Below are 26,853 nucleotides of genomic sequence, written 5' to 3' on the forward strand. Positions count from 1 at the left end.
GAAGACGGGCACAAAAGATGAGAACTTAGGTGCAGAAAGAAGTCTACCAGCCCTCCAGTGGAGGGCTAGAGACAGGAAAGGCCTGTCCTGCAGTATTATGTGGACTTGGGGGCTCACTGAGCTGCCTTGGGAGGGCTTAAGCAAGTAAGTGAACCTGAATAATGCCTGGCAGTCAGGACTGAATCACCAGGATGGGTGGAACTCCCATCAGTTTGGTTACTACCCTGTTTCCCCGAAAATAAGACAGCGTCTTATATTAAGGTGTGCTCCCAAAGATGCGCTAGGTCTTATTTTCAGGGGACGTCTTATCTTTCCTGTGAGTAGGTCTTATTTTCAGAGGATGTCTTATTTTCGGGAAAACGGGGTAGCAGGGCATTGCCACTGTGGGAGGGACGCCCAGGATGAGCAGCCAGCAGGGTCCCAGCAGGGTCCCAGCATGTGGACGGCTCTGGTGCGCCTCCTGAGCTTGGGCAGCCACCTTTGAGGCGAGTTAGGTGGCTCCTGCACCCCCGGGAAAGCCACTTTGTGGCCAAGGGACACTGTTTGAATGTTCAAGGCTTATCTCCCTGGAAGTGTGGCAAGAGCATCAGGCTCCAGACACTGCAGAGACAGAATGCTGGTGAAACAACCAAGCCCTGAATGAGGACAAATAAATCAGGAAGACAAATTGTGTCTCCTTGGAAACTTGATAGTGGCTTCTGGCCCCCATCTTAATTTTTTTTTTTTTTTCAGACAGAGCCTCAAGCTGTCCTCCTGGGTAGAGTGATACGGCATCACAGCTCACAGCAACCGCCAACTCCTGGGCTCAAGAGAGTCTCCTGCCTCCACCTCCCAAGGAGCTGGGACCGCAGGAACCGGCCACAACTTACAGCTATTTTTTGGTTGCAGTCATCATTGTTGTTTGCCGGCCTGGGCTGGACTCGAACCTGCCAGCTCAGGTGTATATGGCTGGCACCCTAGCCACTTGAGCCACAGGTGCCAAGCCCTAACCCCCGTCTTAAACAGCAGAATCAGTGTGTGTGTTCTACATCTCCTAACCCTGGAACGCCATCACGTGTCTAGGCAATATAGTGCATTATATATATATATATATCTTTTTTCTTTTTATCTTCTTAGAGCACCAACTAGTGTCCAGGCAATACATTGCAATATAGATTTTTAAAATTTAAAAAAAAAAAAAAAATTTGGTTGTTGTTATAATTTATTTTTAGATTTGCACTTTCTTTCTTATTAATTTTTTTTTATTAAATCATAGCTGTGTACATTAGTATGATCATGGGGCACCATACACTTGGTTCATAGACCGTTTGACACATCACACTAGTTAAATAGCCTTCCTGGCATTTTCTCAGTCATTTTGCCAAGACCTTTACATTCCGCATTTACCATGATACCCAGAAGACCAAAAATCAAATTGTAATAAATATATTTGTACCAGAATGTTTATTGCAGCCCTATTCATAATTGCTAAATCATGGGAATAAGCCCAAATGCCCATTGATCCACGAATGGATTAATAAATTGCGGTATATGTATACTATGGAATACTATGCAGCCTTAAAGAAAGATGGAGACTTTACCTCTTTCATGTTTACATGGATGGAGCTGGAACATATTCTTCTTAGTAAAGTGTCTCAAGAATGGAAGAAAAAGTACCCAATGTACTCACCCTTATTATGAAACTAATCTGGAACCTTCACATGAAAGCTATAACCCAGTTACAACCTAAGAATAGGGAGAAGGGGGAAAGGGAGGGGGGAGGTAGGTGGAGGGAGAGGGATTAATAGATTTCCACTTTCTTATATCAAGGACTCCATTTTTTGCTTTTTTTGTCCACCCCTTCTTTCTTTCTTATTTTTCTGTTTATCTCCTTTTTTATTTCCCTTCGTAGAGATTTTTCTACTTTCTCATCTTTCCCCATAAATTTCTCAAACAACAACTGAGATATTCCTCTGTTTTTTACATTGTATATAATTTTATTTTTAATTTTCTTCATCTATTTTAATTTCTTTTCTTTTTATCTGCTGTTTTGTTCTAGTTCATTCTGTTTCCTACTTTGGGGACAAAGCCTCACTCTGCAGCCTGGGCTGGGGTGCCAAGGCATTGTCTTGGATCAAGGAGGCCTTGAGAACCTAGTCAAGGGCATCCTTCTAGCTTTGGCCTATTGAAGGACTGTATTGGTAGGTACCTACTACAAAATCCTGCTGATTTTCTTCTATATTTGATGAAGATGGTGTCTTGCTTTTGCTCAGGCTGGTAAGGAGCTCTTGACCACAAGGGACTTACCTAGCCCAGCCCGGGGCTCCCAGAGTCCTGGCATTGCTGATGCCCATCAACCCAGGAATGGATTAATAAACTATGGCATATGAATATCATAGAATACTATTCAGCCATAAAAAAGATAGAGACTTTACATCTTTTATATTAACCTGGATAGAGTTAAAACACATTCTTCTTAGTAAAGTATGACAAGAATGGAAAAGTATCTAATTGTACTCAATACTAATATTAAGCCAGTAGATTAACTAATACATGCCCAATAAGAGAAAAATTCAATTCAATTCAAGTTAGGGGAAGGGGAAGGAGAATGGGAGGTTTGGCACGTTCCCACCTAATGTGTACAAAGTAAGGGTATTTGGCACACCTCCTAGGTTCATGACACAACCACAACAAGGACTTTATCTAACAAATGCAAACACTGTAATCTAATTGTATCCTTATATTAATCTGAAATTTTAAAAGAAGAAATAAACTAGAATATATTTATACAAAATCACCCAGAAAATAACTTCTGCTAAAATTTTGGTGTATTTTAGACATTTCTGTGCATTTTTATTATAATATAGGGAATATATTGCATGCCTTCCCTTCTCTTTTACTTTTTTTGCCTTCAACTTTTATTGTTTTAATAACTGAGGAAAAAAATCTCATCAATTTAATTTACTTATCTCCTATTATTAATGTGGCTGAATATTTTTTAAAAAACACTCTGGAACTGGGGCGGCTCCTGGGGCTCAAAGGAGTAGGGTGCCGGCCCCATATGCCAGAGGTGGTGGGTTCAAACACAGCCCAGGCCAAAAAATTCAAAACAAACAAACAAACAAACAAAAACACTCTGGAACTTTGTATATCTCCTTTTAAAGTTTACCCACATTAATAATTTTTCTAAAATAAAAGTTCTTTATAAATAAAGGGTATTTTTCATATACACTATGTATGGTTTTCATTAATTTGTTCCTTGATTTTAATTCTAGCTTGACAATATTAGTGTTTTCTCTATTAGAAATATTTTGTTTTCATGTATACCCATTTTATTCAAATTCAAAATCGCAGAAAAATAACTGACATGGCAAAATTACCAGGATAAATGTCTTTATAGAGAAGGTGAAAAAAAACAAAATGTAATGGTTACCTGTTAAGTGATCTAAGTAGTACTGATAGAGCTTGCACTGAATAGGCGTCATTCTCACAGCTAACACATATTCATGTTTTGGAGGCAAGAACTTTGTTAATGCTGTATAATCTTTTCTCTGTAATTAACAATAAAGAGAATGAAAATAAATTAAATATATGACAGGAAAGAACTGCTCTAGTTCACTGCCTATAAATAAAAAGATAGATAAATAATAGGCACTGAGTATAAAAGAATACATTTTCTTAAACATATTTACATTTTGTCTCTAAACCCACAAGGATTCAAACAGGATTGTAGTAGATGTATTTCATATGATTATAAAATATGGTGCCCTGTTAAAGATATTGCAACAAACTAGGCAGTTTTTAAATGGAAGTGGTCGGGGCGGCGCCTGTGGCTCAAAGGAGTAGGGCACTGGCCCTATATACTGGAGGTGGTGGGTTCAAACCCGGCTTCGGCCAAAAACTGCAATAAGTAAATAAATAAATAAAATGGAAGTGGTCATATTACCAATTGCACAACTTAAGTTTTCAAAATAGTCTTCTCTCTCTACAAAAAAAAAAAAGATGGGGCAATGATGTACTAAGTAGTATTAAACAACTTGCTTTAATCATATAGTAAAATCTATTAAATCAAACTCTAATGCAGCCTGAGTTGCCCTCTGGGTAAGATGTAGCTAATATGTCAAATGGTAACATAAAATTTCAGAGAGTGTTTGCCCAATTAAGAAAGCAAACCACAACAGGCATCTTTAAAACCATTTTATTATAGGGATAGATTAAAAAAAAAAAAAACACCCTGTAATAGCAGCAATACAGAAACAAGAGTACTCAAAAGTACATGTAGCTAACCTGACAAACAGGATGACTTGCCTTATATGATGGCAGTACAGTCATCACTCAGTGTCCATGGGGAATTGGTTCCAGGACCCTCCTGCACATACCAAAATCCATAGATGCTCAAGTTCCTTATATAAATGGAATAGTATTTGCATATAACTCTTATGCGCATCCTCCTATACCCTTTACATCATCTCTAGATTACTTACAATACTTAATACAATGTACATACTATGGAAAGAGTTGTTATACTGCATTGTTTAGTGAATAATGACAAGGGGAAAAGTCTGTACATGTTCACTACCGACACAACCATCCATTTTGTTAAGAACTATTTTTGATACATAGTTGGGTGGAAAATATGATGTGGAACCCAAGGATACAAAGAGCTGACTATATATCCAGCAAAAATAATAGCCTGCTTCATTTGTTATAACCTTTTGGCTATCATTAGTATCTAGTGCAAGGGTCCTCAAACTGCGGCCTGCGAGCCACATAAGGCAGTGTGATTGTATTTGTTCCCGTTTTGTTTTTTTTACTTCAAAGTAAGATATGTGCAATATGCATAGAAATTTGTTCATAGTTATTTTTTTTTAACTATAGTCCGGCCCTCCAACGGTCTGAGGGACAGTGAACTGGCCCCCTGTTTAAAAAGTTTGAGGACGCCTGATCTAGTGTCTGAAAAGAAAGTACACATCTTAAGATCTATTAACTGCTAGCCCAGTCTCTAAATACTTTTCTATTCATTAACATAGATCCACTGAAGATCTATATGTGAACAACACTATTAGCCTATTCAGATTAATAATCCTATTTCTTCAGGATTACCTTAAAAATGGCTCCTCTCTTTAATTCATACTGCCCTTTCCTACAATCATTTCAGAAAAGTGAGATATATTTATAATATGATACTATATATAGCATTAGGGTAAACATAGGAATTTCTTTTTCTTTTTTTTCTTTTTTTTTTGAGACAGAGTCTCACTTTGTCACCCTCAGTAGAGAGAGTACCACGGTGTCACAGCTCAGCGAAATCTCCAACGCCTGGGCTTTGGTGATTCTGTTGCCTCAGCCTCCCGAGTAGCTGGGACTATAGGCGCCTGCCACAACACCTGGCTATTTTATTGTTGCAGTTTGGCCAGAGCTGGGTTCAAACCCACCACCCTCAGTATATAGGGCCAGTGCCCTACTCACTGAGCCAAGGGCACCGCCCAACATAGGAATTTCTTAATCGTAATAGCTGTGTTTCTCTTAAGGAATTCCTTATCTTAAGGATGAAGAATCTAAACATTAACATAGTAAGATATAAAGCTTTATACTTGGGAAATAAATTAATTGAAAAGTTGAATTCTGCATAAATTTTTAACTGTAAAACTATACATCGGAAAAGGGAAAAAAAACAAAATAATTCAAGTTTAAGTTCAGAAGATACTTTTGGATTCCAATATAAAAAAAAACACAATATTTTATTACTATGGAACATATGTTTACCTGAACACATCCAGCTAACATCTCATAGAGAATGTGAGCACGTTTTTTCATCACTCTGACATCTACCATGGTGGAATCTGCACACTGACCGTTTTGAATTGGATTTATAAATCTATTCCTGAACTCTTTAATGGATCCAAGCAAATTTTCCTTGATAAAGTTAACCATACAATGATCTAAGAGAGAAGACATTAATTCATTAAAAACATTAACAATGATTAAAATAATCCAGAAAAATCCCCTGATGAAATGCTCATGTCAGAAACACATGCCATAAAAGCATTAAACCACAAAGAAAGAATATCAAGTTAAGTATAGAATAAACATCTAGAACTAGATTACCTAAATCAGATAAAGAATTGAAATAAAAATTATCACTAAATACTAGGCAGAAATAAAAAACTTAAGGACATTTTATTATAACTCACCATTCTTTATAAAAGATATGAAGTATTAACATAAAACAAGTGGTCTATTACTCTAATCATGTTATTGTCAGTTGAGAGTATCTTGTGAAGAAAACAGAGATTGAATCAAAGTAAAAAGTAGGTAAAAGATAAAAGTAGGTAATAAGCTATTATACCAAAATTTATATTAACTGATTCATTTCCAGAAGTCATTACTAAAGCTATGAATTGTCTTATACTATGTAAGACCACAGTGTGAAACAGAATTTCTCTGTTCTTCTGTAAACAGAACAAAGGAAGAAAACTAGAACAGATAAAAACACACATGATAGGCTAGGTGTAACATCTGATGCCGGTAAATCTAACACTCTGCAAAGCTGAAGGAGAAAAAGTGCTGAGGCCAGGAGTTCAAAACCAGCCTGAACAACATAGAAAGACCATTGACTCTACAAAAACATAAAAAATAAAAATAAAAATAAATAGTTATGCTTGGTGGAAAGCACCTATAATTCCAGCTACCAGGAAAAATGAAGCAGTTATATGGCTTGAGCCCAGGAGTTGAGGTTGCTATGAGCTATAATGATGCCACTGCACTCTAGCCCAGACAACAGAGTAACACCCTGTCTCAAACAAACATGAAATATAGGCTAAAGTGAAATAATAACCAGCATTACAAATAATAAAATAGAAAACAGTTAAGTTAAAATAAATACACTAAAGGACAGAAACAAACATAAAAATAATAAAAAGCCTTTCCAATGGAATGAAGAAAAAGTGGGATCTTACAAAGGGAAAATTTCAATCTGTAAGTTACTAAATAATCTCATGTTCCCTTCTTTAGTGTCACCACTAAACATACACATGAAAAATGAGAGAAATTTACAAGTCACTTCTCTGGGTTCACATCAACTGTTTTCTGCCTCAACAAATTATCCTACCATGGATTCAGCATAGCTCTACTTCTCCCATTTCTATCTTCCTGAAATGTTCACATTTAGCATTCTTTTTGATTTCTTAACAGTACCCCCACCAAACTGGACATATATCTTTACACTATCTCCTGAATAGTCACATATGCATATGTACATTTTTTAAAAAATCATTAACACGTTTGATACTTTTGAAGTATTTCAAATTTCATATTTATATTTAAACACTCAAAATGGCAATCTCTTGACTGTGGTTTACCACTCATATTTACAAAACATCTCACTTGAAAAGTACAGTCATCTTTCACAATAGACTAAGATGGACCGAGGTAAAGCACAGTCAGGGACTATACTAAACATCAGAAAGGCATATGGCAAAAATATATCTAAGACAATACCAATATTCTACAGCAAAATCACAGATATTAACTCACACTCAATTAGGTTATTCTGAAGTGGTGTTCCTGTTAAAATAATCCTCCTCCTTGATCGTATAGAATTCATAGCTTTTGAAACAGCAGATGCTTCATTTTTTAAAATGTGGCCTTCATCACAAACAACAAAGTCAGGGCCTATAAGAACGGAGAAAAATAACACTGAATTAAATTGTAACAAAATATAATAAAACTAAAAATGTGATCCACTTAAGTAAATGACATTAATCCCTTTAAAGTGTTGGTCTTGTAAGAAGATAAACAATGTCATTGTAAGAATAATCATATTTATCTGCTGCTATATTTGGATAATATGGCACTAATTAGTATTAATTATATCACAGCATTAGAGCATTAAAGTACTAATATACTATGAATGGTACTTTAGTCCTCTAGAGTGACTATACAAAAACAGGCAAGAGGGCGGCACCTGTGGCTCAAAGGAGTGGGGCGTCAGCCCAATATGCCAGAGGTGGCCGGTTCAAACCCAGCCTTGGCCATAAACTGTAAAAAAAAAAAAAAAAAAAAAAGCAAAAACAGGCAGAATAAAAATAACCATAAGAAGGAAAAAGATCCCATCCAACAAATTTGGAATTTTAAGAAGTCTTTTAAAATATAATACAGTATATAAAGACATTTCAGCATTAGCATATCAAGTTAAACCTACTGGCAACAACTAAACAAATTATGCATACACAAAAGGACAGGTTTTATTTAAAAAGAATACATAAATCATAATAGACCCTGCAATATTTCCCACTTATTACAAATAACTAATATTTATTATTAAGGAAAATGTAACTGATAAAGGAAACCTACCATGGTTATTACATGGGTATGGGGGTAGGAAGAACACCTTTTTAGCTATAAAAGATCTCACAGCTAAGAGTAACTCATTCAAAAGAAATACTATAGGCTTAATTTTTTTAATAACATACATATTATCTGCTAAAGTAGCCTACATACACAATTTGTTTGCTGGTTAACATACACATACCTATTACTTAAATGTTGATTTCAACAAGAGCAGCTATTAAATTACCCCCATCTGTTAAGCACTAGAGAAAATTCATCTCCATGCCCTCAAAAGTAACTGCTTCTATAATATGACAGATCAAATAATACCATTGTTTTTCAGCATTCACATGGGGCTACACAAATAGTAAAAAAAAAAATTTTCAAATTACTAATAGTTTGTAGAGGTATGGACACCATGCTTACAAGGACATTTACTGATTCTTATCACATTAAAAGGAAACACTGAGAAACTCAGCGTTCCGAAATAAGATCGGTCACTCGTTAGTAAGCATGTGTTAAACACTGATGCGTGGTACTTCTTCATGGGGGTTGTGGGGAAAGAACATGTGAGGAAAGAACACATGAGGAAAAGAGCACGTGGCAATCCTTATGCATGCGGCCCTCATATGTAATTACCTTAACTCTCCACACCTGTTGTGTATGTCATTACCCTACCTCTCCACACCTGTTGTGTATAACCTTAATAAACAGCTGTTGCGGAGGAGGCTTAAGGCTACCCTGCCCTTGAGGTTGGCCCGCCTCCTGAAAGCTTGTACTTGTATCTGTGTCACACCTGGTTCCTTCATGCAGCAACCGAGACCAGGGCCTTAGGAGTCATGACAATAGTTTCTGAAACAGAAATCTGTATCTAGTTTGTATTAAAAGATTATACATTATTTCTTTTGTATCCAGAAACATTTTCTTTTTTTCTAGATTTATAGCACTATTTATTTATAGGTTATCATAGGTAATTTGACTTGCATCACTTTTAAGGAGTTCATTTGGCCAGGCGCAATGGCTCATGCCTGTAATCCTAGCTCTTGGGAGGCTGAGGTGAATGGACCACCTGAGCTCACAGGTTTGAGACCAGCCTGAGCCAGAGCAAGACCTCCGTCTCTAAAAAAACAGCCGGGCATTGTGGCGGGCGCCTGTAGTCTCAGCTACTTGGGAGGCTGAGGCAAAAGAATCACTTAAGCCCAAGAGTTTGAGGTTGCTGTGAGCTGTGACACCACAGCGCTCTACTGAAGGTGACAAAGTGAGACTCTGTCTCAAAACAAAAAAAGGAGTTCATTCATATTCCATATATAACAATTTTAGTACTAGCTGACTTAGCATGAAAATCTGCCAAAGAATTTACTTGGTACTGAATAAATTTTCGATCTGCTTGATACTGGGATTAGCAGTTTTATAAACCAATTTCTTCACTAAAGTTCTGAGAATTCTTACCCAGTTCAAAGGTATGATATGATCTTAAAGTTATCAGACAACTATACTTGTCAGGGTCCTTTCCATGAATCCTCTCGAAGACAAAGTATTTTAGTTGATTACAATAGTTTTTAATTAAAAATATTAGAGTAAGATAATTCGCTGTGATGGGTGGCGCCTGTGGCTCAAGGAGTAGGGCGCTGGTCCCATATGCCAGAGGTGGCAGGTTCAAACCCAGCCCCGGCCAAAAACCAAAAAAAAAAAAAAAAAGGATTCCATGTGAGTACAATGCAATTCAATTTACAAAGAAATTGTACTATTTCTGCAACATAAAGTATTTCAAGATAATAACTAGAATTCCTGACAATATTATACCAAGACTATAAGATTTATAGGAATTTTATATAATTTCTGAAATACATATTAATAACATACCCATATGGGCTCAGTGCCTGTAGTTCAATGTCTAGGGCACCAGCCATATACACGGGAGCTGGCGAGTTCCAATCCAGCCTGGGCCTGCCAAACAACAATGACAACTACACCCAAAAAACAGCTAGGCATGGGCTGTGCCTGTGGCTCAAAGGAGTAGGGCGCTGGCTCCATATGCCGGAGATGGCGGGTTCAAACCCAGCCCTGGCCCAAAAAAAAAAAAAAAATAGCTGGGCATTGTGGCAGACACCTCTACTCCCAGCTACTTGGGAGGCTGAGGCAAGAGAATCTCTTAAGCCCAAGAATTTGAGGTTGCTATGAGCTGTAATACCACAGCCCTCCACTGAGGGCGACAGCTTGAGACTCTGTCTCCAAAAATAAATAAATATAAAAAATAACATACCCATATGACTTAAAATAGGTTCAATATCACTTATTACTTGACAAGCTTCCCAAATAATTTAACATACCTAACAAGGATAATTAGTTTAATATCTTCCTTTTTAGAAGTAAAGAATATATTATTTTTAAGATATTCCAAACTCTTAGAAGTGATCAAGGAATACAGCAGTGTCTCAGGTTACAAAATCAACATTCATAAATTGATAGCCTTTATATATACCAACAATAGTCAAGCTGAAAAAACAGTTAAGGGCTCTATTCCATTCACAGTAGTGCCAAAAAAGATGAAATATTTGGGAGTTTATCTAACAAAGGATGTGAAAGAGCTCTATAAAGAGAACTACGAAACTCTAAGAAAAGAAATAGCTGAAAATGTTAACAAATGGAAAAACATACCATGTCATGGCTGGGAAGAATCAACATTGTTAAAATGTCCATACTACCCAAAGCAATATACAATTTTAATGCAATCCCTATTAAAGCTCCACCGTCATACTTTAAAGATCATGAAAAAATAATACTTCGTTTTATATGGAATCAGAAAAAACGTCGAATAGCCAAGACATTACTCAGAAATAAAAACAAAGCGGGAGGAATAACGCTAACAGACCTCAGACTATACTATAAATCGATAGTGATCAAAACAGCATGGTACTGGCACAAAAACAGAGAAGTAGATGTCTGGAACAAAATAGAGAACCAAGAGATTAAACCAGCTATTTACCATTATTTGATCTTTGACAAGCCAATTATAAACATTCAGTGGGGAAAAGATCCCCTATTTAACAAATGATGTTGGGTGAACTGGCTGGCAACCTGTAGAAGACTGAAACTGGACCCACACCTTTCACCATTAACTAAGATAGACTCTCACTGGATTAAAGATTTAAACTTAAGACATGAAACTATAAAAATACTAGAAGAGAGTGCAGGGAAAACCCTTGAAGAAATTGGTCTGGGCGAGTATTTTATGAGGACCCCCCGGGCAATTGAAACAGCTTCAAAAACACACTACTGGGACCTGATCAAACTAAAAAGCTTCTGCACAGCCAAGAACACAGTAAGTAAAGCAAGCAAACAGCCCTCAGAATGGGAGAAGATACTTGCAGGTTATGTTTCTGACAAAGGGTTAATAACCAGAATTCACAGAGAACTCAAACGTGTAAGCAAGAAAAGAACAAGTGATCCCATCGCAGGCTGGGCAAGGGACTTGAAGAGAAACTTCTCTGAAGAAGACAGGTGCACGGCCTACAGACATAAGAAAAAATGCTCATCATCTTTAATCATCAGAGAAATGAAAATCAAAATTACTTCGAGATATCATCTAACTCCAGTAAGATTAGCCCATATCACAAAATCCCAAGACCGGAGATGTTGGCGTGGATGTGGAGAAAAGGGAACACTTCTACACTGCTGGTGGGAATGCAAATTAATACATTCCTTTTGGAAAGATGTTTGGAGAACACTCAGAGATCTAAAAATAGATCTGCCAATCAATCCTATAATTCCTCTACTAGGCATATACCCAGAAGACCAAAAATCACATCATAACAAAGATATTTGTACCAGAATGTTTATTGCAGCCCAATTCATAATTGCTAAGTCATGGAAAAAGCCAAGTGCCCATTGATCCACGAATGGATTAATAAATTGTGGTATATGTACACCATGGAATATTAGTTAGCCTTAAAGAAAGATGGAGACTTTACCTCTTTCATGTTTACATGGATGGAGCTGGAACATATTCTTCTTAGTAAAGTATCTCAAGAATGGAAGAAAAAGTATCCAATGTACTCAGCCCTACTATGAAACTAATTTATGGCTTTCACATGAACACTATAACCCAGTTATAACCTAAGAATAGGTGGAAGGGGGAAAGGAAGGAGAGGGAAGGGAGGGAGAGAGAAGGTGGGCAGAGGGAGGGTGAGTGGTGGGATTACGCCTGCGGTGCATCTTACAAGGGTATATGTGAAACTTAGTAAATGTAGAATGTAAATGTCTTAACACAATAACTAAGAAAATGCCAGGAAGGCTATGTTAACCAGTGTGATGAAAATGTGTCAAACAGTCTATAAAACCAATGTATGGTGCCCCATGATCGCATTAATGTACATGGTTATGATTTAATAAAAAAAAAAAAGATATTCCAGTAGCACATCTGAAATCTCCCAAAGTTATTATCAAGTAAAAAAGGTCTTAATTTAAAATTTGATTTTGGAACACTGTCAAAAATCTGAAAGAGTTTAAGATACCTGATTAAAATAAAATTATAGGTCACTATGGAGCAATACTAATTCATTTGGCTAGAGTGACAGTTAAGAATCCAAAGGCCAGGAGGCATCTGTGGCTCAGTGAGTAGGTCACTGGTCCCATATACTGAGGGTGGTGGGTTCAAATTCAGCCCCAGCCAAACTGCAACAAAAAAAAACTAACTAACAAGAATCCAAAGGCTGTCTGTAATCCTAACACTTTGGAGGTAGAGGCAGATGGACTGCCTGAGCTTAGGAGTTCAAGATCAGCCTGAACAAAAGCGAGACTCCAGCTCTAAAAACAGCTGGGCATTATGGAGTGTGCCTGTAGTCCCGTCTACTTCAGAGGCTGAGGCAAGAGGACTGCTTGAGACCAAGACTTTCAGGTTGCTGTGAGCTATTACAAAACAGCACTTTACAGAGGGTGACAAAGTACAACTCTGTCTCAAAAAAGAATTCAAAGGCAAATGGAGAAAGCCATATAGGTGTTCCAAAAAAAAAGTCTCAGCTCTTTTAATAGAAAGGGAAGACTTCGTTTTCTTAAAAAATCAAACATCTGAAAAAATACATGAAATGCAAGAAATGATCTTGATAAAATACAGACTCTTTGATTTCCAGGTGAATTACTTATATGGTAAAGAAAAGCCTTTTACAATTCCTTGCTCAAGGCAGAGCAATATGATACTATCACACTATCGGAAAAAGAAATCAAAAAAGCAATTCCATTTGTAATAGCTACAAAAATACCTAGGAATAAACCAGGAAGTTTAAAGTTCTCTACAATGAAAACTATAAAACATGATAAAAGAAATCAAAGAGGACACAAGTAAATGGAAATACATCCTATGTTCTTGGACTGGAAGAATTAATATTGTTAAAATGTCTATATTATCCAAAGTGAGCTACAGATTCAATGCAATCTTTATCAAAATACCAACGACATATTTCACAGAAATAGAAAAAAATGTGGGCATCTGCTAATGGGAGTTAAATTATTCTATAACAGAGTAGTTACAAAGTTAAAATTAGTGATGTATTCCTCTATGTACAAACCTTGAAAGATATGTCAAATAAATTAAATAGAAAGCAGGGCAGCGCCTGCGGCTCAAAGGAGTAGGGCACTGGCCCCATATGCCGGGGGTGGTAGGTTCAAACCCAGCCCCGGCCAAAAACTGCAAAAAAAAAAAGAAAAGAAAGAAAGAAAGCAAATTGCAGAATAGTCATCTATATTATGATCCTATTTGTTTTCAAATCATAACATCAAAGAGGCTGATTTTATCTATGTATACACATGGTAGAACCTCTGTAAGTTGACTACCCAAAGGACTGTAACAAACTGGGCAACATATAGAGGTAGTCAACATAAGGAACTAGGCCTATTGCACTGATACATACATGTGATACATGTCCGCTCTATGAAAATTAGGTCAACTTAAGGAAGTGGTCAACTATGGGGGGTCTACTGTGTACATACATACAGTAAAGGATTATCCTTGCCTAAAGAAAGGCTTGGACTTTGACTCCAGGTTCTAGGAGGTGGTCTCTAAACTCTTGGAATGCCCTGCCTGGTATTTACTCAGACACCTTGGGATACACCAGACTGTGGTAACAACATGGTTTACTGTAGGAGACCTTGGGACATGTGGCATTTTTCTAGCCTCTGGAGGAGCTAGAGTAAGATCACCACATGAGTAGTCAACCATATCTACATGACCAAGCCCAAACTCTAGCAAGTGTGTCCAACCTTTTATTTTCCCTGCTGCCCATTGGAAGAAGAATTGTCTAGGGCCACACACTAAATACACAAACAATAATGAAAGCTGTTAAGCCAAAAACAAAAATCCATACATATTTTTGGACCAATATCCAACACCACAGATAAGCAAATCAGTCTTTAAATAATCCACATGCAGCCCATTAGCCATAAGTTGGACACCCCTGTGAGAGGCTCTGGTGTTCATGCCTAGTTGGCAATCCTCCATGAATAAATCATTGCTGGGAGAAGCAAAGCACTCTGTGAATAATTCTCCTGGAAGATCACACCTGGAACCCTCCTAGGCCATGGCCTATGTGTCTTTTCCCATTGCTGATTTTAATTTGTACTCTTTTGTAATAAATCATAACCATGAGTATAATGGGGGTGTTCTGTGAGTTCTTCTGGTGAATTCATGAACCTGAAAGCAGCTATGAGGATCCCCCAATCATTACAATATAAAATATAATCTTTTGTAAGCACAAAAAAATTCCAGAACTACACATATGAAATAATAGTGGGACACAGAAGAAGAAACTTTTTACTCTTCAATATACACCTTTTTCGTCTGTTCGTGTTTTGCTTAAGAATATGTATTATTTTAGTACTCTGTTTTATGTAAAAGACCTATCTGTTACCATGGCAATGGAGGATGAGCAGAAGCCCTATCCTAAGTAAGGATATTTGAGGAACTATAAGAAGAAAGAATAAATGTAAATATGCTTGTTAATGACACTAAGTCAACAAAAAGTTAAATTATGTTATTCATATTCTATTTACTAAGATAGGAATGCATATATTTTTGAACATTAAGAAATTTTTAAATAAAATTGTTAATGTTAAAAAGAGTAAGTTTTAATTACCCTGTAAATATATTTTCTAGAAAACCTCATTCCCAAACAATGATATATGTCTGAGGTAGGAGGTATGAAAATATCTATACTTAGAAATAATTTTATAGAAACTACAGGAATAATGGCAGCCATGAAGTTCTGGAGAGCAGAAGAAAAGGGATTTAGAGAAAGACTTGGAGAAAATTTCTTCTGTGCCAAAGAATTTGGAACATAATTTGAAAGAATTTGCTAACTTAAGATAGTTCAATTATACTGTGGAAGTCATTGTTTTATAAATTTCTATTGCTTAAATTTAAAGGTACCTTGAATTACTGTGAGCACACACAGACACAAACAAACACATACACACGCACATATATATAAATTGATTATGTCCTCTGAGGCTAAAAATCTTGGAACATGCCTCTAAGACCACTCAATGTGAATTATAAAACTTCACCAAATCAGAGTTAAGCACATTAAACAGAAAAAAAAAATGTCTCAAAACAACTGGTAGGTTAGAGAAGAAAGGCCTAATAAAGGTTTTGTTATATGCTATTATACTTAAACACAAGTTCTTTTCCAGTATGTTACAATGTCACCTATTTTCAAATTAAAAAAAAATTAAAAACCATAAATGCATTAGGGAAAATAGTTGATAAAATGTTTGGAACTGTCCATATAAGCCTGTCCCAAATCCCTGACTCAGTGAAACCAGAAGATAATAAAATTATTTATTGTCACTTTTAGCCACTAAGATTAGGGGTGATTATTATGAAGAAATAGAAAACCAGAACAGCTAAGTTTGCGGATGAACACTACTACCTAACAACTCTGGACAGCTTTAAACACTGTCTCCAATCTTAATATGTGCTCCCAATTTTCCAGGCTTATGACCTAATAGCCTATCTTCCCAGTTGATAATGTCACCTCATGTTTAAGAGTCTCATACTCAAAATTGCTTGGCTGGTTGTGATACTTTGTTTCCATCCTGAGCTTCAGTTCAGATTTTTCTTCTACACTACACCCAAACCCAGGTCTTCACATACTCAGCTGCCACTTATATGATTCATGTTTTCTTTTTTCTTTTTTTTTTTTGAGACAGAGCTATCACCTTGGGTAAAGTGCTATGGAGTCACAGCTCACAGCAACCTCAAACTCCTGGGCTTAAGCGATTCTCTTGCCTCAGCCTCCCAAGTAGCTGGGACTACAGGCACCCGCCGCGATGCCCAGCTATTTTTTGGTTGTAGTTGTCATTGTTTGGCAAGCCCAGGCCAGATTCGAACCTGCTGTATGTATGTGGCTGACACCTTAGCTGCTTGAGCTACAGGCGCCACCCCACTTATATGATTCTTTACTACCACCAATTTTCTCCAAATCAGAGAAAACAAATAGGGCAAAAAGTAAAAAAAAGTACTAAAAAATTAAGTGTTACATTTAACAGATCCCCCCCTTTTTTTCCCCCTTGAGACAGAGCCTCAAGCTGTTGCCCTGGGTAGAGTGCTGTAGCATCACAGCTCACAGCAACCTCCAACTCCCGGGCTCAAGCGAGTCTCCTGCCTCCGCCTCCCAAGTAGCTGGGAATACAGGAACCTGCCACAATGCCCAGCTATTTTGTGGTTGCAGCTATCATTATTGTTTGGTGGGCTCAGGCTGGATTTGAACCCGCCAGCTCAGGTGTATGTGGCTGGCATCTTAGCCACTTGAGCCACAGACACCAAGCCTAACAGAGCCCTTCTAATAAATTCAGAAGTACTTAACAAACCCTGATGCTTCCAGGGGTCCTCAAACTTTTTAAACAGGGGGCAAATTCACTATCCCTTAGACCGTTGGAGGACAGGACTATAGTTTAAAAAAAAAACAACTATGAATAAATTCCTATGCACACTGCACATATCTTATTTTGAAGTAAAACAAAATGGGAACAAATACAATCACACCACTGCATGTGGCCCACGGGCCGTAGTTTGAGGACCCCTGCTAGACTTAGGTGGCAATGAAAATTATCTCTCAAAGTTACTACCCTGTTTCCCCGAAAATAAGACATCCTCCGGAAAATAAGACCTACTTACAGGAAAGATAAGATGTCCCCTGAAAATAAGACCTAGCACATCTTTGGGAGCACACCTTAAAATAAGACACTGTCTTATTTTTGGGGAAACAGGGTACTACCACTAATCTTAAAGCTTACTACAGTTTTAAGAATATTCTTAACGTGATATACATGATGGATATGAGAATTTTTTAAATCATCTCTAAAGTTTTATTAAAAGCATTTGACAAAATTAAACACATTTCCATGATTAAACATTAAAAATTAGGCCAGGTGCAGTGACTCAGGCCTGTAATCCCAGCATTCTGGGAGGCTGAGGCAGGTGGAATGCCTGCTCATGAGTTCGAGACCAGCCTGAGCTAGAATGAGACTTAGTATCTAAATAATAGCCAGGTTTTGTGGCAACCACCTATAGTCCCAGCTACTTGGGAGGTTGAGGAAAGAGGATTGTTTGAGCTCAGGAGTTTGAGGATGCTGTGATCCCAGGGCACTCTACTGAGGGTGACCAAGTGAGACTGTCTCAAAAAAATAAAAAGAACTCAAAATAGTAAACATCCAAAAATATGGATCTCAACATAATAAGGTCATGTAAACAAGCCCTCAATACCATTATACTCAACAACAATTATACTATTTCCTCTACTATCAAGAACAAGATAAATAAGCCTAATCTTACTACTTTATTCAACATAATACTGAAAAGCTGAGTCGGCTCAGAGCCCATAGCACAGTGGTTACGGTACCAGCCACACACACTGAAGTTGGCAGGTTTGAACACAGCCCAGGCCAGCTAAAACAATGACAACTACAACAAAAAATAGCCAGGCGTTGTGATGGGCACGTGGAATCCCAGCTACTTGGGAGGCTGAGGTAAGAGAATCACTTAAGCCCAAGAGTTGAAGGTTGCTGTGAGCTGTGACACCATAACACACTACAGAGGGGGACACAGTGGGACTCTGTGTCAAAAACAAACAAACAACAACAACAACAACAACAACAAAAAAACACAAAGACTGAGCCCAAGCAATTAGGTAAGAAAAAAGGGCATTCAAATTAGAAATGGAAAAATAAAATTCTGTTTGCACATGAGATAATGTTATATATAAAAAAACCCTAAAGGTTATAGCAATTATGGGCGGCGCCTGTGGCTCAAGGAGTAGGGCGCCGGTCCCATATGCCAGAGGTGGTGGGTTCAAACCGAGCCCCGGCCAAAAAAAAAAAAAAAAAGTTACAATAAGCCCACCTAATAAGGTTGTAGAACAAATCGACATGCAAAAGTCATTTACATTTCTACAAACTAACCTTTTTTTTTTTTTAATTTCTGATGATTAGGTTACAATGTTTGCCATCTGTTAGGTAAGGTCCCTGTTGTAGTTGTTCCCCTCATCCACATGTGCTATATACCATTACACTGTGTCAACTAGGTGAGAACACACCAATCTCCCTTTTCCCCATTCCTCCCTCCTCCTCACCCCCCAATTTAAGTTAAATTGAGATTTCTGTGTAGGTGTTTCTCTTCTGTGGGTGTGTATTAGTTCTCCCCAAGGGTATCTATTAGTTTTTCTCTTGTGTGAGTGTATATTCCTCTACCGGATTAATACTGAATTGAATATACTGGATGCTTCCTTTTCCATTCTTATGATACTTTACTGAAGTAAATGTTCTCCAACTATACCCAGGTTAACATGGAAGATGTAAAATCTCCATCTTTTTATGGCTGAACAGTATTTCATGGTATACATGTATCACAGTTTATTAATCCACTCGTTGATTGATGGGCACTTAGGTTGTGTGGCACAATCACCCACACCTTGGTGACTATAAACTGAGCTGCAATAAACAATATAGTGCAAGGGGTGGAGCAAGATGGCAGATCACAAAAAGCATTTGGCCAAATAACTCCTAGTACACTGAGGAACTGAAGAAAACCAGACTCTGCCTGGAGCAGAGTCCTTGTCTGGAGCTGGGGCTCAGGGTGCACAGCGAGATGGCAAGGGGCCAGATGCAGTACATGAACTGGAGCAGTGGAGCTCTGACACTCTAGGCAAGTTTTCCGCAGCTAGGCTGCTGCAGAGGTCAGGAAGGAAAGAAGCCCTTCTGTGGGTTTCAATTCTCGGTGGAAGCTTTCCGTTGAGAGGAAAACCTGGAAGAGTGGGTGTACTTGAACAGTGTACAGGACAATTGTCAGGGCAGGTGGGAGTGGATTTGCTACCAGTTTGGCAGTACAGAAATCAGAGCAGTGGAGTTCTGACACACTAGGCAAGTTTTCCAGAGCAGGAGCAACCAGCTCCGCTGTAGAGTTTGGGCAGGAGGAAGATCTTCTGCAGTTTTCAGTTCTCGGTGGAAGCTGTGTGTTGAGAGGAATGCCTGGAAGAGTAAGTACACCTGAAGAGTGCACAGGAGCCAGTTGTGAGGGCAGGTGGAGCGGATTTGCCACAGGTTTGGCCGCAACAGAGACAGTCATATTGGGAAAGTATTGGTGGACAGGCTGTGACCAGGAGAAGGTTGTGAGGCCAGGCCTCCTACAGGGACACAGCAGGTCCTTCAGCCTGCTGGGATTGGACCTCCAGTTTTGACAGGTTCAGGGGCTCTCCTACCAGATGGGAACTGTTGTCTGGGGGTACAGTGAGATCTGCCTCAGAAGGATTCTGCAGAGCTTTGAGATCCCAATCCAGTCTGAATGCTGAAGAAATAATCAGGAAATCACCATGGACAATTAATCTGGGACACAGGTCTATGCCTGGGAACTAGAGAGGTTAACAGAGGTGCTGTCTGTCACCTAAAGCTACTGCGCCACCTGGTGTCCCAGCAATATATTGCAACACAAATATATTCACAATGAAGTTGGACCATTCTGAAATACACATACAATATGCTTATATATATATGCTTTTATATGTATGTATATATATTTCTTAATTTTTGCTTATTTTGGTTATTAGAGCTTTCTCGTTTTGTATTGATGTGTTTTGGTTCTTGCTAATTTGTCTGGTTGGTTCTCTCATCATGAGCATGGGCTCTTGTATTTTTGTATTTTGTTACAGTACCTTACTCTCATGTATCCCCTCTCGCTATTTCACTCCCCTACATCCTCTCTTTGAATAATGACTCTTCTTTCTCATCTCTCCCACATAAATTGCTTCTGCAACAGCGTTTTTTTCTTTCTCCTTTTTTTCTTTATCCCATTGCCCTCTCTCTCCTTTATTTGATATAATGATATTTTTAATTTCTTTTATTCTTATTTTATTTTTTTTTAATTTTTTCCCCTTTTTTGCTGAGAGCTGGGGTGGGGGGGGAACAAGGCTGTGGTCTGGCAGGTAGGCCACAGCAGCAATCTGGCTCCAGGGGGCTAATAGACCTTTCAACCTTTGACCCTAGGAAGAAAGTTTTGCCATAATCACACTGCAGAATATTTCTATTTCGTTTTCATCTCTCCTTAGATTTACCATCTTGTTTTTTTGTTTGTTTGTTTCCGCTCTTTTTCTTCCTATTTTTGGCAGAAGAGTCTGGCTCCACTCAGGCTGATAAGGAGTGCCTGATTTCAAGGAAGACACCCAGCCAAACCCCTCAATATCCTTGCGTTACAGGGGTGGCCTTAGCACTGTGCTGATTAATACCATTTCTTGCATCACGTTCATCCTCTCTTCCTGACCTCCGACTCTTAGTTCTCCAATACTTTTCTGTTACTGCTCCTTTCCATTTTTTTCTATTCCTTTAATCTTTCCTTCTGTTTTCATGTTTCTTTCCTTTCCTCTTCTTTCTTCCTACTTGCTCTTTACCTTTCTCCTCCTTTTGGCCTCATACCAAAAGGCCTCTTAATCACCTAAACTCTGAAACAAGGTAATTTCTAGCAAAGGAGGAAATTAGAAGGAAAAAGGAATACAAGGAGGTTAACAAGAAGTCAACAGAAAAATTCAGGCACCATGCAAAACCAAAACAAAGCAAATCCTCCAAAAAACCACAAGACAACATGAACAGAAGACTCCTCTTATAAATAATTAATGGATGTGACAGAAAGGGAATCTAAAATATAGATAATTAAGACAATAAAGGCAATGGATGAGAAATGGAAAGACAGAACCAAAAGTCAGATGAGAGATAGGTAGAATACAGAAAGGATATGGTGGACCTTAAGGAAATGAAGGAGACAATTAGGGAACGTAAAGATGCAGAAGAAAGTATCAAAAATAGATTAGACCATGGAGAAGAAAGAACATCAGAACTAAAAGATAAAGTATTTGAGTTAACCCAGATAGTTACAGAGGCAAAAAAGGAGAGAGAGAAAACAGAGGAGGTGCAGAGAACTATGAGACTCCATGAAGCATTCCAACAGACGAATAGGAATCCATGAAGGGTAAGAAAAATGTCCCAAAAGAATGGAAGCCCTACAGGAAACTATCATAAATTAAAACTTCCGAAGTTTTACTAATGATCTTGACACATTCCTTTCAGATGCATATTCAACCCCCACTCATCTCAACACTAACAGAGCTTCTCCAAGACAGATTGTAATGAATCTGTCCAAAGTTAAAATGAAAGAGAAAATTTTGCAAGCAACTAGGAGTAAGCACCATCTGACCTACAGGGGAAAAGCCACTGGGATGACAGCAGACTTTTCAACTGAAACTTTCCAAGGTAGACAAGCATGGTCATCCACCTTAAACATCCTTCCACAAAATAATTTTCAGCCCAGAATTCTGTATCCTGCTAAACTAAGGTTCAAAATGGATGAAGAAATTAAATCTTTTGCAGATATACAAGCATTGAGGAAATTCTCCAAAACAAAACCAGCCATACAAGAAATACTTAGACCTATTCTCAACACTGAACACCACATTGGACCACCAAACCAAGAAAGTGAAAACCTAGAACCCAAAGGCCAAAACTTAGTTCCAACAATGGCGCAAACTATAAAATTACACAACAGAGCTCAGTAGGGTTGGAGAGCAAGATGGCGGCCGAGTAACAGCTTCCTTGCATCTGGGCACTGTGAGTCTGGGGAGATAAGACTCCAGGCAACTCTAGCTGGTGGGATCTGCCTATAATAATCCCTTTGAGGATACAGGGAGTCAGCGAGAGACTTCTGGATCCCAAGAGGAGGACAAAAACAGTGGAAAACTGGCAAGTAATCACGTGTGTTCAATTGGTCTAATCCTGCCGACAGCTGTAAGTGCAGTAGCAGCGAGACTGCAAACCAGAAACGCCTTACCTGTGAACTGTTTTGGTGTTCTTGAACTTGGCACTCAGTTGAAGTCCCTTGGGGAGAGCTTGAGCGGGACTGCGGAGAACTTTGGGCATTGTCTGGGACCTAAGACTGAGCTACTGAGCCACTGAGCCAGACGGACAGAGCTAATAGTATTTGGCTGAGGGCTGCAGGGAGCCACTGTGACAGAACTGCCCCAACAAGGTCCGCCCTAAGGGTTGCAGAGCAAGGATTGGCGGGACCTAGTAACTTAGTGACTGAGCAGCCTAAAGGCGGGGTCTGAGCCACCTTATAGCCCTAACCCTCAGGGGCAGAGTGAGACTGGATATGGCACACTGGGTAAGTGGATAGCCACTTCACCACTGATTCCAGCAACAAGCACTTTCCTGGGAAAGCTTCTGCTTAGCAAGTCTGCTTAAAGTGCCTTTTAAGAGGGCTGAAGAGAAACTTAGGGTGTCTACCCTGTGGGGTTTGAGAAATCATCACGGGCCTCCAGTCGTATTGGAACATTGTAATTAACATCTCATACCCCAAAAGACCACTTCTTACCCAGACAATATTCAACAAGATATATATACTGCTTTGTTTTTGGTTGTTTTTTACTTTGTTTATTTTGTTTGTCTTTTGTTTATTTTGATGTTGCTGATGTTGTTTTGTTTTTTAATTTCAACCATTCCCGTACCGATTTTTTTTCTTTCTCCAGTTTTCTGGCATAAATACAATTTCCCATTGCTGCCTTTTCCAATAACTAGAACTTCATTTTTGCTATTGTTTCTTACCCCTATTATTTGGTTTTTCACCCAATTTTATCCCATAAAGTTTTCTGTTTCCTTGTTTTGGTTTTATTTATAGCATTTTTGTCCTTCCTCTCTACTTGGAAGAGGTAAGGTACTGTGTCTGATCAGGTTAGCAAAGACTTGCTGACCTCAAGGGAACCACCCAAAGGGGCACCCCCAGAGGTTGGGGTTTTTTAAGGTTGTGTCAAAGTACCCTACTGTACACCTATATTGCTGTGTCTCCCTCTTTCTGAGTCTCTCTTCTTTTTCTCAATATTCCTTTTACCCACCCCCTCTCCTTTTTCTATTTTCTCTTTGTTCTTCTTTCTTTCACCCCTTCTTACTTTTCAACCTTCTCATCCTTCTGGTCCCATATCACAAGGACTCATCAAAACCTTAGTCAACAGGCACGGGAACTTAAAGAGCAAGAGGAAGTGAAAGGAAAATTAGGGCAAGGAAACAGATAAAAGAAATCACTCATGAGGAACAATCAGCAGAAAACTCCAGCCAACATGAAGAACCAGTCCAAAACGACCCCTCCAAGGAAACATGAGGTAGCTACTGCACAGGATTCCAACAATAAAGAAATGTTAGGAATGACAGGAAGGGAATTTAGAATACAGATGATGAAAACAATGAAGGAAATGATGGAAACAATGAATAAAACTACTACGAAAATGGAAAATAACAAAAAGGAAATCCCAAAACAGAATCAAATAAGAGATGAACGATATGAAGAATATACAAAAGGATATAGCAGAGCTGAAGGAACTGAAGCAGTCAATTAGGGAACTTAAAGATGCAATGGAAAGTATCAGCAACAGGTTAGACCATGCAGAAGAAAGAATTTCAGAGGTAGAAGACAAAGCCCTTGAGATAACTCAGATAGTAAAAGAGGCAGAAAAGAAGAGAGAGAAAGCAGAACATTCACTGTCAGAATTATGGGACCTTATGAAGCGTTCCAACATACAACTTATACTAATTCGAGAAGGGGAAGAAACATGTCCCAGAGGAATAGAAGCTATACTACAGAATATTATACAAGAAAATTTCCCAAATATCACCAAAGATTCTGACACACTGCTTTCAGAGGGATATCGGACCCCAGGTCACCAAAACTCTAACCGAGCTTCTCCAAGACACATTGTGATGAACCTGTTCAAAGTCAAGACAAAAGAAAAGATTCTGCAAGCTGCCAGAAGTAAGCGCCAGTTCACCTATAGGGGGCAAATCCATCAGAGTGACTGCAGACTTCTCTAATGAAACTTTCCAAGCAAGAAGACAATGGTCATCTACCTTTAATCTACTTAAACAGAACAATTTCCAGCCCAGAATTTTGTACCGTGCTAAGCTAAGCTTTAAAATTAATAGAGAAATCCAATCATTTACAGATATACAAACATTGAGGAAATTCGCCACAACAAGACCAGCTCTACAGGAAATACATCAACCTGTTCTACACACTGACCATCACAATGGATTAGCAGCAAAGTAAAAACCCAGAAATTAAAAGACACAACCTAACCTCCACACTGATGCAAAAGATAAAACTAAGCAATGGACTCTCACCAAATAAGATGAATAGAACACTACCACACTTATAAATTATCTCAATAAATGTTAATGGCTTAAATTCCCCACTGAAGAGACATAGATTGGCTGACTGGATTAAAAAACACAAGTCATCCATTTGCTGTCTGCAAGAAACACACCCGGCTTCAAAAGACAAATTAAAGCTCCAAGACAAGGGTTGGAAGACAATTTTTCAGGCAAATGCAATTCAGAAGAAAAGAGGAGTAGCAATCTTATTTTCAGATACATGAGGATTTAAAGCAACTAAAGTCAAAAAAGACAAAGATGGTCACTTTATATTGTTCAAGGGAAAAATACAACAAGAAGACGTCTCAATTCTAAATATTTATGCACCCAATTTAAATGCTCCCAGATTCCTGAAACAGACCTTACTCAGTCTGAGCAATATGATTTCCGATAATACCATCATAACAGGGGACTTTAACACACCTCTTACAGAGCTGGACAGATCCTCTAAACAGAAATTAAATAAAGATATAAGAGATTTAAATGAGACCCTAGAACAATGGTGCTTAACAGACGCATAAAGAACACTCCATCCCAAAGATAAAGAATACACATTCTTCTCATCACCCCATGGAACATTCTCCAAAATTGATCATATCCTGGGACACAAAACAAATATCAACAGATCAAAAGAATTGAAATTTTACCTTGTATCTTCTCAGACCATAAGGCACTAAGGGTGGAACTCAACTCTAACAAAAACGTTCGACCCCACACAAAGACATGGAAATTAAACAATCTTCTGTTGAATAAAAGATGGGCGCAGGAAGAAATAAAACAGGAAATCTTTAACTTCCTTAAGCATAACAACAATGAAGACACAAGCTACCAAAACCTGTGGGATACTGCAAAAGCAGTTTTGACAGGAAAATTTATCGCTTTAGATGCTTACATTCAAAAAACAGAAAGAGAGCACATCAACAAACTCACAAGCCATCTTATGGAGTTGGAAAAAGAAGAACAATCTAAGCCTAATGTCAGTAGAAGAAAAGAAATCTCCGAAATCAAATCAGAGATCAATGAAATTGAAAACAAAAGATTCATTCAGAAAATTAATGAAACAAGGAGTTGGTTTTTTGTAAAAAATTAACAAAATAGATAAACCATTGGCTAGACTAATGAGAAATAGAAAAGTAAAATCTCTAGTAACCTTAATCAGAAATGATAAAGGGGAAATAACAACTGATCCCACAGAGGTACAAGAGATCATCTCTGCATACTACCAGAAACTCTATGCCCAGAAATTTGATAATGTCAAGGAAATGGATCAATATTTGGAATCACACCCTCTCCCTAGACTCAGCCAGGAAGAAACAGAGCTTCTGAACAGACAAATTGCAAGCACTGAGATTAAAGAAACAATAAAAAAGCTTCCAGCCAAAAAATGCCCTGGTCCAGATGGCTTCACACCACAATTCTATCAAACCTTCAAGGAAGAGCTTATTCCTGTACTGCAGAAATTATTCCAAAAAATTGAGGAAGAAGGAATCTTCCCCAACACATTCTATGAAGCAAACATCACCCTGATACCAAAACCAGGAAAAGACCCAACTAAAAAGGAGAATTTCAGACCAATCACACTCATGAATATAGATGCAAAAATTCTCAACAAAATCCTAGCCAACAGATTACAGCTTATTATCAAAAAGGTCATACATCATAATCAAGTAGGTTACATCCCAGGGATACAAGGCTGGTTTAACATATGCAAGTCGATAAACGTTATCCACCATATTAACAAAGGCAAAAATAAAGATCATATGATCCTCTCAATAGATGCAGAAAAAGCATTTGATAAAATCCAGCATCCTTTTC

General features: G+C 38.2%; 1 protein-coding gene across 10 annotated transcripts in view; it reads right to left on the reverse strand.

Moving 5' to 3' along the window:
- ATRX (ATRX chromatin remodeler) overlaps window positions 1-26,853 on the reverse strand; it is a 357,519-nt gene that overhangs the window by 99,631 nt on the left and 231,035 nt on the right. For all 10 annotated transcript variants that reach the window (XM_053579351.1, XM_053579357.1, XM_053579356.1 and 7 more), the window contains 3 exons: window positions 7,516-7,653; window positions 5,746-5,921; window positions 3,413-3,530 (listed from right to left, as the gene is read on the reverse strand). In XM_053579351.1, coding sequence (XP_053435326.1) covers window positions 3,413-3,530; window positions 5,746-5,921; window positions 7,516-7,653 — 432 coding nt within the window. The remainder of the gene's footprint in view (window positions 1-3,412; window positions 3,531-5,745; window positions 5,922-7,515; window positions 7,654-26,853) is intronic.

The sequence above is a fragment of the Nycticebus coucang genome, chromosome X (genome assembly GCF_027406575.1).
Source record: "Nycticebus coucang isolate mNycCou1 chromosome X, mNycCou1.pri, whole genome shotgun sequence".
Taxonomy (NCBI): domain Eukaryota; kingdom Metazoa; phylum Chordata; class Mammalia; order Primates; family Lorisidae; genus Nycticebus; species Nycticebus coucang.